Here is a 13,591-nt window from a genome sequence, read left to right as displayed (position 1 = left end):
ACAGTATTGCCAGGTAAATAAATTCTCATTACATATTGCTTTATATAAAACAGTACTCCTTGGCTTCCATGTGGAAGGATGACACTTCTAGCTCCCTCCTGAGGAAGACATGTTCTGTGCATTCTTTTAATAGCAGTGGTGATGGCCTTTTAATCCCCAGTGCATTTGAGTGATTACAAGGATTTAGAATGGAAGCTCTAGCTTTGGAACAGAGTTTTCCTTCAAAATTACACTAGCTGACCTATTCTAAGGGTCAAACTCCAAAAATACTATCATATTGGCACTACCCACAGCCAAGTTTACATATGACAACATTCTATTTTAAACTATGATCTATCTCAGCTTCTTAAATTGTAAGTTACACCTTCCATGTCAAATTTTCCAAAGGCTTGCATAACAAGCATATGAAAAAAATATCATAAATGCTCCCTAGTGGGGAAACTGCACATGCAACTACCTGTTTATATATGCAGCAACTTGAATTATACATGAAAATTCCACATGGATGCCCAGAATCAGCACTGTGTTAATTCAAGAAGTATATTAAAATTTTTGGATGTATTTAGTAGCAGATCATAAGAAAAATCTGTTCTTTGAACAGGGCTTTCTTTAAAAAAAAAAAAGATCTGTTATTAGTTGGAATCTACCATTTTAAGGAATCTACTCTTCCTGGGAAAAATAATCTGTAATAAACATTAATCTTATAATATATTTTTTAAAATCCTGGGAAACTCCATACTTAGGTCTTTTAAAAAGCTTGTAAATGTAAAATTTCTCTATTCTGTAAAATGTAAAAATTTTATTGAAAATAAAATTCAAATGATGTCAGTTGCAGAAGTTACCACCTTTTCATTTGAATGCTTGACTTCTATTGGATAATTCTCTTCCAAGAGACCTTCTTGGGAAAAAGAGGTGACAGCCAACTCATTGCCTAATTGATTTAGGAATAGTGCCCAGGGAGACAGTCCAATTAAGTTTACAAGCTGGCAATTAGCAGGAAGCCCTCTAAATCCCTATACTGAGAGCCTGTTTACTTTAGTAAGAAGGCAAATGTGCTAGAGATAGGAAGAGAAAGCTGTGCTTTTTGCAAAGCTGTTGTGAGTAGGCCCACAAGGGAGAGCTGAAGAAAAGCTAGGTATATGTGGGCAGACAGCCTTCTGTTTGACAGGTAACTGAGTAATTTAGAGGGTGTGTGCGTGTGTGTGTGTGTGTGTGTGTGTGTGTGTGTTTTAACAGACATGCAAAACATCTAACATCCACTTTAATGACTGTTGTGTATGGAGACATACAACTGTTAAGCATGTAGTTGGGCAAAGTGGAACTGGATTATCTCATAATAAATGAGATTCCAAACATTCTTTCTTTGAACAATAACATTATGAATAGAGTTAACTGCATTTTTTTCTTAAGTGGAAAGAACATAGCCCTCATATCCACTATATCTTTCAGGTAATCTAGTCATTTTCGCTAGATTTATTTCATGGGTTCAACTTCAGAGGCAATAAGATACTTTAAAAAAAAAAAGTAAATTGACAGCTATTTAATAAGCACAACAATGTCTTTAAAAACTTAACTTTGTACCAGAGCCAAAAACTGTAAGTGGTTTTAAAATGTATTTACTTTTCTGTTTTCAAGAGCCATAGTGTTCATTAATTAAAATCTATCTTTTTAAACCTAAGTGAGATTCTCTCAAGTGTTAAATTATACAAAATTACCTCTAAAAAATCACATACTTCAGGGCATAGCTGGTAATGCAAAACTACAAAAGATAAATAAATCATAATAGTAAATTTTTATTTTAAAGTTTCCTAGTTGAAATGGGTCACATTAATAAATGGTTTTAATATTAATTAATTCTTTTTAATATTTTTATTTGAAAAGGAAACAAAAAAGTTACACAAAATGTTTAGCAAATTCCAACCGAAAATTTGCTTTCTCTTTTAAAACACATGCTTTATAATTCCAATCTGGGAAGCAATGAACACTTAAAATTTAAAACAATTTTAATAGAAAATGTATTATGTTCCTACAACACAGAATTCTTTAAATGGATATATTAAATACTTGTAAACTATTCACCAAAGTATTCCTTAAGAAAAATATTTAGTAGACAGTTTATTTTGGAAAGTATCAAATGTGAAGTTTAAGTTTTTTATTCATCACAATGGACAATTAGGACAGTTTCTAAGTTCTTCAATCTCTAAGGTTCCTTGACATTTAGAAAATCATCACAAAGCTTTCTTAAGGAAATTATATGAGATGTTTGAAAGGCAAGCATATACATATGAGATGACAAATAGAAAATCTATATTCCAAGAATAGTTTTGTCTTAATTATAATGCTGCCATCATAAAATACTTTAATTACTCACCAACATCCTTGACTTACCAAGTTTAAACAAAAGTACACCCAAAGGTCCTCTGTCAAACCCGAGGAAGAGGAGATCATAGATGTCCTCACTTTCAGGCTTCTGAGAAACAACCCGAGGAGCTATCCACTGCATTTGAACAAGACTGCTGGAAACATCAAAGAACTGATTGAACTGCAGAATCTCCCTGGGTGAGCGATCTTCAGCCAAGAGCTGGATGTAAATAGGTGACAAAGCCATATCAAAAATTTGCAGTTCCCCTTGGTTACTGCCAACTAGCAGGATGGCATCACTTGGGTGACAGCTTATTAATGAAGGCCGAAGTCCAGCCTGGGCTAAGAGAGTCACTCCACGGTGAGTTTCATAAAGAATTACTGAAGAATCTTCACAGCCCAGAATTAGTTTGTCTTCAGTAACATTCCTGCAGCAACTAATGGCCTTTGATCTTAGTGGTATTCTGGTGACTGATGCACACTGGATTTTGTTCCGAACACATTCATAAATGCAGCTATCAGCCATGGGCTCTTTGTCAATGTTGATGGAATGCTCCACAGTCAACACCTGATGAGGCTGTTTGGTGCTAAAGTGAACATCCAGTGGATCCCATTCTGTGCGGACAGAATTCAGAACCTGTAAGAAATGGATCAAGTGTGTTCAAACAGCCATTTTTTCCTTCAGCTGTTATGCATAGGCCTGCATATTAATCAAATATGATTTAAGACTATCAAGTATCACCTTAAACATGAGCAACATATCAGTATGTATGTGTACAGGCAAATGTTATATTGTGTTTCACTTTATTGAACTTCATAGATAACTGTGTATTTCAAAAATTGAAGGTTTATGACAACCAGTGATGAAAAAGCTATCAGTGCCATTTTTGTAAAAGCGTTTGCTCACTTTGTGTCTCTATATCATATTTGGCAATTCTTGCAATATTTCCAGTATTTTCCTTGTTATACTTGTTATGGTGATCTGTGATCAGGGATTATGACTCACTGAAAGCTCAGATGATGGTTATTAGGTAAGCAATAAAGTATTTTTTATTTTATAATTAATTTTTTCTTAGACATAATGCTATTACACACTTTAAAGACTACAGTACAGTGTAAATATGGCTTTTATATGCACTGGGAAACCAAAAAAATCATTGACTTGCTTTATTGTGATACTCACTTGATTGCAGTGGTCTGGCACTGAACCTGTAGCCTGTATATATATTTCTGTCACATATAACATGTATATAAGTAAATACAGCACATATATAGCACAGCTGCAGAAATTGTAACATTTGAACTTTAATACTTTGTTTTTGAAAGTTGTTGAAAACTTACATATATGTCCCACAATATAAAAAAATACAGTAGGCATTCAGTAAATATGTCCCACAATATATAAAAATATAGGCTTTCAGCACACCTGCTGCTCCTGCCATCATTCCAGGCCAGCCGGAGGGGGGCCACACATATGACACCTACAGGGGTAGAATAAAGAGGCTCCTCCCTGTGCACTTGGCCCACTGGAACTAGCAGTGGAGGCAGGCACTGCAGCGGGAAAGCAGGAAAGAGCTCTTTCCTCCTGGCAGTTGCCAGCACTGTGTGCCTGTGACCCCCACTATTGCTCCAGGTGCTGTCAATTCCAGAGAGAAGAGCTTCTGGGCACTAGAGCACCACCCACCCAAACTTATTATACCATAGTAATCATTAGAAATATGAAATGGAAAAAGAACTTTCTACAAACCCAATCCCTCAAACACCAGGAAGAGGGCTAAGTGAAACTGAAATCATCAATTGTCCTGATAAAGTTTTCAAAATATAAGTCACAAACATGGTCACAGAGCTACAGAAAAATATTCAAAATATCAGGGAGGGCTACAAGAAAGGAACAGAAACCTTAAAAAATACAGTATCTGAGATGAAATACAATGGGGGGATTTACAAGTAGATTACAGGAGGTAGAGGAGACAGTAAATGAAATAGACATTAGAAAATGGGAAAACAAAGAAACTGAGGCACAGAGAAAAAATGGATCTCTAGGAATAAAGGAATAATAAAAGAACTGTGCAACCAATCCAAAAGAAACAATATTCACATTATAGGGGTACCAAAAAAAAGAAGAAAGAGAAAAAGGGACAGAAAGTCTATTTGAGGAAATAATTGCTGAAAAATTCCCCAGTATGGGGAAAGAAATAGTCTCTCAGGTCATGGAGGTACAGAGATCTCCAAATACAAGGGAAAAAAGGAAGAAAAGAGCAAGACATAAAATAATTAAAATGGCAAAGATCAAAGACAAGGAGAGGGTATTAAAAACAGCCAGAGAAAGAAAAAAGATCATATGCAAAGGATAACCCATCAGGCTATCAGATTTCTAGCAGAAACCTTACAGGCCAGAAGGGAGTGGCATGATATATTTAATTAAATGAAACAGAAGGGCCTAGAATCAAGAATACTCTACCTGGCAAGATTATCACTTACATTTGAAGCAGGGATTAAACAATTCCCAGATAAGCAAAAATTAAGGGAATTTAACTCCCACAAACTGTCTCTACAGTGTATTTTTTTTGAGACTGTAAAGCATAAGGTAGAATACAGTAATTTTTAGTTTTTGTTTTATTTATATTTTTTTACAATTTTTTATTAAGGTATTATTGATATACACTCTTATGAAGGTTTCACACGAAAAACAATGTGTTGATGACAATCACCCATATTATCGAATCCCCCCCATACCCCACTGCAGTCACTGTCCATCAGTGTACTAAGATGCCACAGAGTCACTACTTGTCTTCACATTGTATGTCTTCTCTGGGTTACACTGTCTTCCCCATAATCCACCACACACCATGTTTACTAATCATAATACCTCTCAATCCCCTTCTCCCTCCCTCCACACCCGACACTCCCACATCTCCCCTTTGGTAACCACTAGCCCTTTCCTGGAGTTTGTGAATCTGCTGCTGTTTTGTTCCTTCAGTTTTGCTTTGTTGTTATACTCCACAAATGACAGAAATGATTTGGTATTTGTCTTTCTCTGCCTGGCTTATTTCACTGAGCATAATACCCTCTAGCTCCATCCATGTTGTTGCAAATGATAGGATTTGTTTCTTTCTTATGGTTGAATAGTATTCCATTGTGTATATGTACGACCTCTTCTTTATCCATTCATCTACTGATGGACACTTAGGCTGCATCCATATCTTGGCTATTGTAAATAATGCTGCAATAAACATAGAGGTGCATATGTCTTTTTGAAACTGGGATCCTACATTCTAAGGGTAAATTCCTAGGAGTGAAATACCCAGGTAAATGATATTTCTATTTTTAGTTTTTTGAGGAACCTCCATATTGCTTTCCACAGTGGTTGAAGTAGTTTACATTCCCACCAGCAGTGTAGGAGGGTTCCTCTTTCTCCACATCCTCGCCAGCAATTGTTGTTCTTAGTCTTTTTGATGCTGGCCATCCTAACCAGTGTGAGGTGATTTCTCTTTGTGATTTTAATTTGCATTTCCCTGGTAATTAGCGAAGTGGAGCATCTTTTCATGTGTCTGTTGGCCATGTGAATTTCTTCTTTGGAAAACTGTCTTTTCATATCCTCCGCCCATTTTTTAATTGGGTTATTTGCTTTTTGTTTGTTGAGGCATGTGAGTTCTTTATATGTTTTGGATGTTAACCGTGTGTCAGATATGTCATCTACAAATATATTCTCCTATACTGTAGGATGCCTTTTAGTTCTGTTGATGGTGTCCTTTGCTGTACAGAAAATAGTCCCATTTGTTCATTTTTCCTTTTGTTTCCCTTGCCCAAGGAGATGCGTTCACGAAAATGTTTGCTCACATTTATATTCAAGAGATTTTTGCCTATGTTGTCTTCTAAGAGTTTTATGGTTTCATGACTTACATTCAGGTCTTTGATCCATTTCGAGTTTACTTTTGTGTATGGGGTTAGACAATAATCCAGTTTCATTATCTTGTATGTAGCTGTCCAGTTTTGCGAACACCAGTTGTTGAAGAGGCTGTTACTTCTCCATTGTATGTCCAAGGCTCCTTTATCATATATTAATTGACCATATATGATTGGGTTTATACCTGCGCTCTCTTGTCTGTTCCATTGGTCTATGGGTCTGTTCTTGTGCCAGTACCAAATTGTCTTGATTACTGTGGCTTTGTAGTAGAACTTGAAGTTGGGGAGGAAAACTCCACCAGCTTTAATCTTTCTTCTCAGAATTGCTTTGGCTCTTTGGGGTCTTTTGTGGTTCCATATGAATTTTAGAACTATTTGCTCTAGTTCATTGAAGAATGCCATTGGTATTTTGATAGGCATTGAACTGAATCTGTAGACTGCTTTAGGAAGGATGGCCATTTTGACAATTTCAATTCTTCCTAACCATGAGTAAGGGATGTGAATCCATTTATTGGTGTCTTTAATTTCTCTCATGAGTGTCTTGTAGTTTTCAGGATATAGGTCTTTTAGTTCCTTGGTTAAGTTTATTCCTAGGTATTTTTTCATTTTGATGCAATTGTAAATTGAATTGTTTTCCTGATCTCTCTTTCTGCTAGTTCATCATTAGTGTATAGGAATGCAACAGATTTCTGTGTATTAATTTTGTATCCTGTAACTTTGCTGAATTCAAATATTAGATCTAGTAGTTTTAGGGTGAATTCTTTAGGGTTTTTTATGTACAATATCATGTTATCTGCAAACAGTGATAGTTCAACTTCTTCTTTACCAATCTGGATGCCCTTTATTTCTTTGCGTTGTCTAATTGCTGTGGTGAGGACCTCCAGAACTATGTTGAATAAAAGTGGAGAGAGTGGGCATCCTTGTCTTCTTCCCAATCGTAAAGGAAAAGCTTTCAGCTTCTTGCTGTTAAGTATGATGTTGGCTGCTGTGGGTTTGTCATATATGGCCTTTATTATATTGATGTACTTGCCCTTTATACCCATTTTGTTGAGAGTTTTTATCATGAATAGATGTTGAATTTTGTCAAATGCTTTTTCAGCAACTATTGAGATGATCATGTGGTTTTTGTCCTTCTTTTTGTTGATGTGGTGGATGACATTGATGGATTTTCTAATATTGTACCATCCTTGCATCCCAGGAATAAACCCTACTTAATCATGGTGGATGACCTTTTTGATATATTTTTGAATTTGGTTTGCTAATATTTTGGTGAGTATTTTTATATGTATATTCATCAGGGATATTGGTCTGTAATTTTCTTTTTCTGTGGTATCTTTGCCTGGTTTTGGTATTAAGAGTGATGTTGGCCTCATAGAATCAGTTTGGAAGTATTCCCTCTTCTTCTACTTTTTGGAACACTTTAAGGAGGATGGATATTTGTTCTTCTCTAAATGTTTGATAGAATTCAACAGTGAGGCCATCTGGTCCAAGGGTTTTGTTCTTAGATTTTTGATTACCAATTCAATTTCCTTGCTAGTAATTGGTCTATTCAGGTTTTCTGTTTCTTCCTGGGTCAGCCTTGGAAGGTTGTATTTTTTCTAGAAAGTCGTCCATTTCTTCTAGGTTATCGTTAGCATATAATTTTTCATAATATTCTCTAATAATTCTTGGTATTTCTGTGGTATCTGTAGTAATTTTTCATTTCTCATTTCTGATTCTGTTTATGTGTGTAGACCCTCTTTTTTTCTTGATAAGTCTGGCTAGGGGGTTATCTATTTTGTTATTTTCTTGAAGAAGCAGCTCCTGCTTTCATTTATTCTATTGTTTTATTCTTCTTGATTTTATTTATTTCTGCTCTAATCTTTATTATGTCTCTCCTTCTACTGACTTTAGGCCTCATTTGTTCCTCTTTTTTCCAGTTTAGTTAATTGCAAGTTTAGGTTGTTCATATGGGATTGTTCTTCTTTCCTGAGGTAGGCCTGTATTGCAATATACTTCCCTCTTAGCACAGCCTTCATTGTGTCCCATAGATTTTGCGGTGTTGATTTATTGTTGCCATTTGTCTCCATATACTGCTTGATCTCTGATTTTATTTGGCCACTGATACACTGATTATTTAGGAGCAAGTTAAGCCTGCATATGTTTGTGGGATTTTTGTTTTCTTTGTGTAATTTATTTCTAGTTTCATACCTTTGTAGTATGAGAAGCTGGTTGGTACAATTTCAATCTTTTTAAATTTACTGAGGCTCTTTTTGTGGCCTTAGTATATGATGTATCCTTGAAAATGTTCCATGTGCACTTGAGAAGAATGTGTATTCTGCTGCTTTTGGGTATAGAGTTCTGTAAATGCCTGTTAGGTTCATCTTTTCTAATGTGTCATTCATTTCCTCTGTCTCCTTACTTATTTTCTGTCTGGTTGATATGTCCCTTGGAGTGAGTGGTGTGTTAAAATCTCCTAAAATGAATGCATTGCTTTCTATTTACCCCTTTAATTCTGTTAGTATTTGTTTCACATATGTCGGTGTTGGATGTACAGATATTTATAATGGTTACATCCTGTTTTTGGACTGACCCCTTTATCATTATGTAATGTCTTTCTTTGTCTCTTGTTAGTTTCTTTGTTTTGAAGTCATTATTATTCTTAAAAAAGCTTAATATGAAAAAAACGGATAGAATTGATCCAAAAGTCATTGAAGGAAGAAAGAACAGTGTAGAGAAGGAAAGTAGTTAATAGAACTGATGCTTTCTCTGGAAGATGTTTTTAAATTACAAAATCATAAAAGGTGGAAAAGCAATCATAGTGAGCTCATGGCTCAAAGTCATGAAATAACTTTTTAATACATTGTGTTGACTGTTAAAACAAATTAGTTCTGTGGATTGGAAGATTTTTATTAATACAAACATTTAAGTTAATAATTTCCCATACCAAAAAATATGGATAATGGAAGTGAAAAAATAGTGAGATAGGCTCAAAATTCTCAGGTTCTCTGTTTAGCTAAGGCTGGTACCTTTTATGACCTTCTCTGAGTCATCCAATATGTAAATCTGGAAAAAAGTTTAGTTAGAGTAACTTTCTCTGGAACTGAAAACTTAACCAATGGGTACCAGAGTTATTTATTAGATAATACAACAACCAAAAGTTCTTAGCAACAAAAAATTCTTTATCAGTAGAATTTATTCTGAAATAGAGATTTTCCCGCACAACTTGCAGAAATTTTTAGTAACAGGATATAAAAGGAACGATTTATTCTTATTTATTTATTATGAAACATTCAAGACACACATAAAAGTAGAGAGAACAGTAGGATACATGTAAAAACCAACTTTATGAAATACTATCCTTTTGCTAAATTCTTTTAAAGAAATGAAATATCAGCTACAGCTGAATCCTGCCAGATCTCATTCCCTTTCTTCCCTTCCCAGAGGCAATGCTATTATGAATTTGGTACTTATTCCTATGAGTATTACTAATACATCAATCTAGAACAACCCTGAGCAACACATAGCATTGTTCTGAAAATTTTACAATTTTATATGTGTTATTGTATTGTATCATACTGCAATTCCTTTTTGCTCAACTTACTCTTTTGAGATTTAATCACATAACTCTATATTCTTCACTTAAATTTCTATATAGCACTTTACCCTCTAAATTTACCACCAAAAAATCCTGTTAGTGAATATTTAAGTGTTTCTAGTTTTTTTGATTTTACAAACAGTGCTATGAACAGTATTGCTCGTGTCTCCTTGTGTACATGGACAGTTTTTCTTATTGTAGGGTAGTCACACCTTCAATCATATTAGCTATTATCTAATAACAGAGCTATGAGCTTAAGTTGCTTTCCACAGTGATTTACTAACTTACTCTCCAATAACCAGTGAATAAAATTCCTTATTGCTGTACATCTTTACTATCCAAATGTATCAACTAAAAATAAAATAGTAAGAATTGTTTTCAAATGGGTATATCTCTTATTTTTAATACCTTTAAAATAAATGGGACATTTGTACACAGGATAAATATATAAATGGCTTACAAGCTTAGAAAACAGACATCTACTAGGAAGGATAAACATTCCATTATCCATACTTTTTGGTATGTGAAATTATTAACTTATATGTTTGTATTAATAAAATCTTCCAATCCACAGAACTAATTTGTTTTAACGATCAACACAATGTATTAAAAAGTTATTTCATGAAGGTAAATACAAATTCATCAATGGAATAGAATAGAGAGCCCAGAAATAGACCCACAGATCAGATCAGCTGACTTTATCTGACAAAGAAGTAAAAGTGATTCAATGGAGAAAGGATAGTCTTCAACAAATAGTGCTGGAACAACTGGACATCCACATGCAAAAATATGAATATAAACATAGGCTTCAACTTTCACAAAAGTTGATCAAACTGAAAGTGTAGTTTTTGAATCTCTGTAAATCCCCACATGAATGACATAGTTCAATTAAATAGCAAAAACAAAAGCCCATGGGTAACTAGATGATGATTAAAAAGAGAGAGCAGTGTATATAATGACTATATGCTCCAATAATGTAAATAAAGCACAACTATTTAAAAATGGAAGGAGGAGAAATGAGAAAAACATAGGCAAAATGTTTTTGAATGTTAGCCATAATTTACAGTAATGCTAGTATTAGTTTGTTCTGTGACTATTAGGTGTGTACTGTGGGATACAGTAAATAATCATGGAATATTATAATTCAGCCTGTGTATCCCCACAAAACAGGATTTTTGATACGGAAAAGCAGAGATACATTTGTGTTATAGAAAAGGTTAAATTAAAAATCCTCTAATCATGAATTTGAATTTGAAGTATCAATATGAACACAGTCGGAATACATATACTTACAAAATCTCTAGCTTACTCTACTAAAGAAATCTAGAGACAATGACCAACCCAATAACAAACAACTTTACTCTCAAATTTGGGCTTAAAAATACATTTTCCGTTAAAAGAAAGCAGAGCTTACTTAAGAAATGGCTAATTCCAGGTCTGGGGCAGGAAATACACAAGATGATTTCCATACTGTCATACCAGATAGCAAGGAAGTTACCCAAGACTACCAAGGTCATGACAAAAAGTGGCACCAACTTGAAAGGGCTCCCACTGGGACAAGATGAGACAATCTATGCTTATAAAAGAATAATTACAATTTCTGGAACTCACTGGGTCAAATATATTTAAATTCACGAGTTAATGCTGTTTAAAAAACAAAAACTAATTGGTTATTTTCACAGAGCAATAGAAAACCAATTCATCATCTTGAAAACTGATAAATAAAAGAAACATATGTTTATCTTGATTACACTATATGAATTCAACCGCTGGGAGAACAAATAGGAAGTGTGTGAAGTATCTCATTATAAAAGTATCCCAATTAATAAATGAAAAAATAATTATAACTGGAGTATCACCATTTTGCAACCCTAATGAGTTAATGGACCTAGGCATTGAGCATCAATAGCTGCTAACATCAAAGATGAGAGACAACAAAGTAGAGAGAACCTGACATTATGTGCCTTCTGACAAAAGAACACACCATTCCATAGAGTCTTGCCGAAACTGACTGAGTAGTAGAATTTTCAAAAGATAGAACAACATATTGAACTGCAGCATAATTATGCAAACAACAAAATCCAGACTGTGGGACACTGTAGTTTCAACAGATAAATGTTTAGGAAAAGAAAGGAAGGGAGGGGGAACTTGCAGACTAAAAGTAATTCAAGAGATATATTTAAGTGTTTTAAATAGGTAATATTAAACTACAGTTTTTGGGATGCATATTTAGGTGATAAAAATTATATGGGTATATAAGAAAGTGATTAAAAGTCATGACAGAGGTTACTTTTGGGGAATGGGAAGGAGCTTAGATCATAACATAGTATATGGCGGTATTTCTGGGTGCCTAGCAAAGTTCTACTTCTTGACCTGAGCGTGGTTCCAGAGGACTTTCCTTTAACAGCCCATTAAACTATACATCTTGCTGTGTGGTTTTCTTTATGTGTATTTTATAACAAAGAGATTTTTTGGAAAGCCATCACCTATAAAATAGAAAGTCTTTGCTATCTGATTGAAAGCTAATACAGTATATACACTTCTTTGGAAGAGATGTTTCATGAATATTTTGGTGTTTCAGTCAAATACATTTATAAATGCTTCTTGAATGTTTCTTTTATACAATTTTGCTGTATTAAAATTGGTCACTCTTTTGCTTTCCCTACTCTTCTAACTTATTCCAAAAATAGATTTTAGTTTTTTTATGGGAAAAACAGTGATCTTTGTAAGGTTACATTCTTTAGCCCTGACAAAGATTTTAAGGTTTAATAGTTTTGTTTCTGTGTTCTTGATTAATTACATAAACAAATTCAGATGACCATTTCTGAGTAAGATATCTTAAAATTACCACCATACTCAAAAAACATTATCAAATTCAAACAGCTTAAAATACCTGCTCAAATACAAAGGACGTATTTAAAGGGAAGGGAAGAATAAGTCGTGTTATTCACATCACATTTTTGACAAAGTGAATGAATTAAGTAGTTCTAGGATGATGGTAATAACTTTCCAAAAGAAAGATAAAGAGTATATGGAATTTAAATAAAAATGACTACCATATTACATCTGATAATCTACACAAACACAATTAAAAACTATTTTTAAATGAATTTACTGATAAAAATTTTCTTTTCTGTACACTATCTGCTGTATATATTTCAAAAGAAATTTTTTTCCTAGACTACATAACTCTCTGTGCTCTATGCTTCTAATTAAGATATTTACTGTTGTTTAGAGCTCTGTGGTGTGAAATTAGACCAGCAGTTTTCTAATATCCATAAAATAAATTTAAAAATGTTCCTCCTCTTAAAGACAGATAATTCAGTCACAGAGAGCTTATTTCTGTTTCCTTTGTTTTCTTTTCTTTTTTTTTTTTTTTGGCTCGTTGGTAAGCCAATTTTCTACTTAAAATCTACGGTTAAAACTCTCATTTGGTTCAGTATGTGGGCTTTATCCTTTCCATGGTCTGTTATGCAAAAATGATGGCTTAAATTTTTTTTTTAGTGTGCTGTAAAGCAGTGGTTCTCAACTTGGATGCATATGCGAATCACCTAGGGAACCTGTAAAAGCATACTGATGCCTCCTGCCCCTCTGAGATTCTGAGGTGACTGGTCTGGGCGGGCCCCTTTGGGAAAGCTGTGCAGGTGATGTAATGTGTTGCCAAGGCTGCAAACCACTACTCTAGGATCTTGCCACTGTTCAAATAAAAGCTTATATAACCTTTGCTGATTGAACTAGGATGCAAAA

General features: G+C 34.2%; 1 protein-coding gene across 5 annotated transcripts in view; it reads right to left on the bottom strand.

Moving 5' to 3' along the window:
• The window catches only part of WDPCP (WD repeat containing planar cell polarity effector), a 429,599-nt gene that overhangs the window by 284,272 nt on the left and 131,736 nt on the right, over positions 1–13,591 (bottom strand). For all 5 annotated transcript variants that reach the window (XM_036890364.2, XM_036890366.2, XM_036890367.2 and 2 more), the window contains exon 10: positions 2,389–2,998. In XM_036890364.2, the coding sequence (XP_036746259.2) occupies positions 2,389–2,998 (610 nt within the window). The remainder of the gene's footprint in view (positions 1–2,388; positions 2,999–13,591) is intronic.

Source organism: Manis pentadactyla, chromosome 2 (genome assembly GCF_030020395.1).
Source record: "Manis pentadactyla isolate mManPen7 chromosome 2, mManPen7.hap1, whole genome shotgun sequence".
In the NCBI taxonomy this organism is placed as follows: Eukaryota; Metazoa; Chordata; class Mammalia; order Pholidota; family Manidae; genus Manis; species Manis pentadactyla.
Note: the sequence above shows the minus strand (reverse complement) of the source record. Positions and strands in the feature narration are given on the sequence as shown.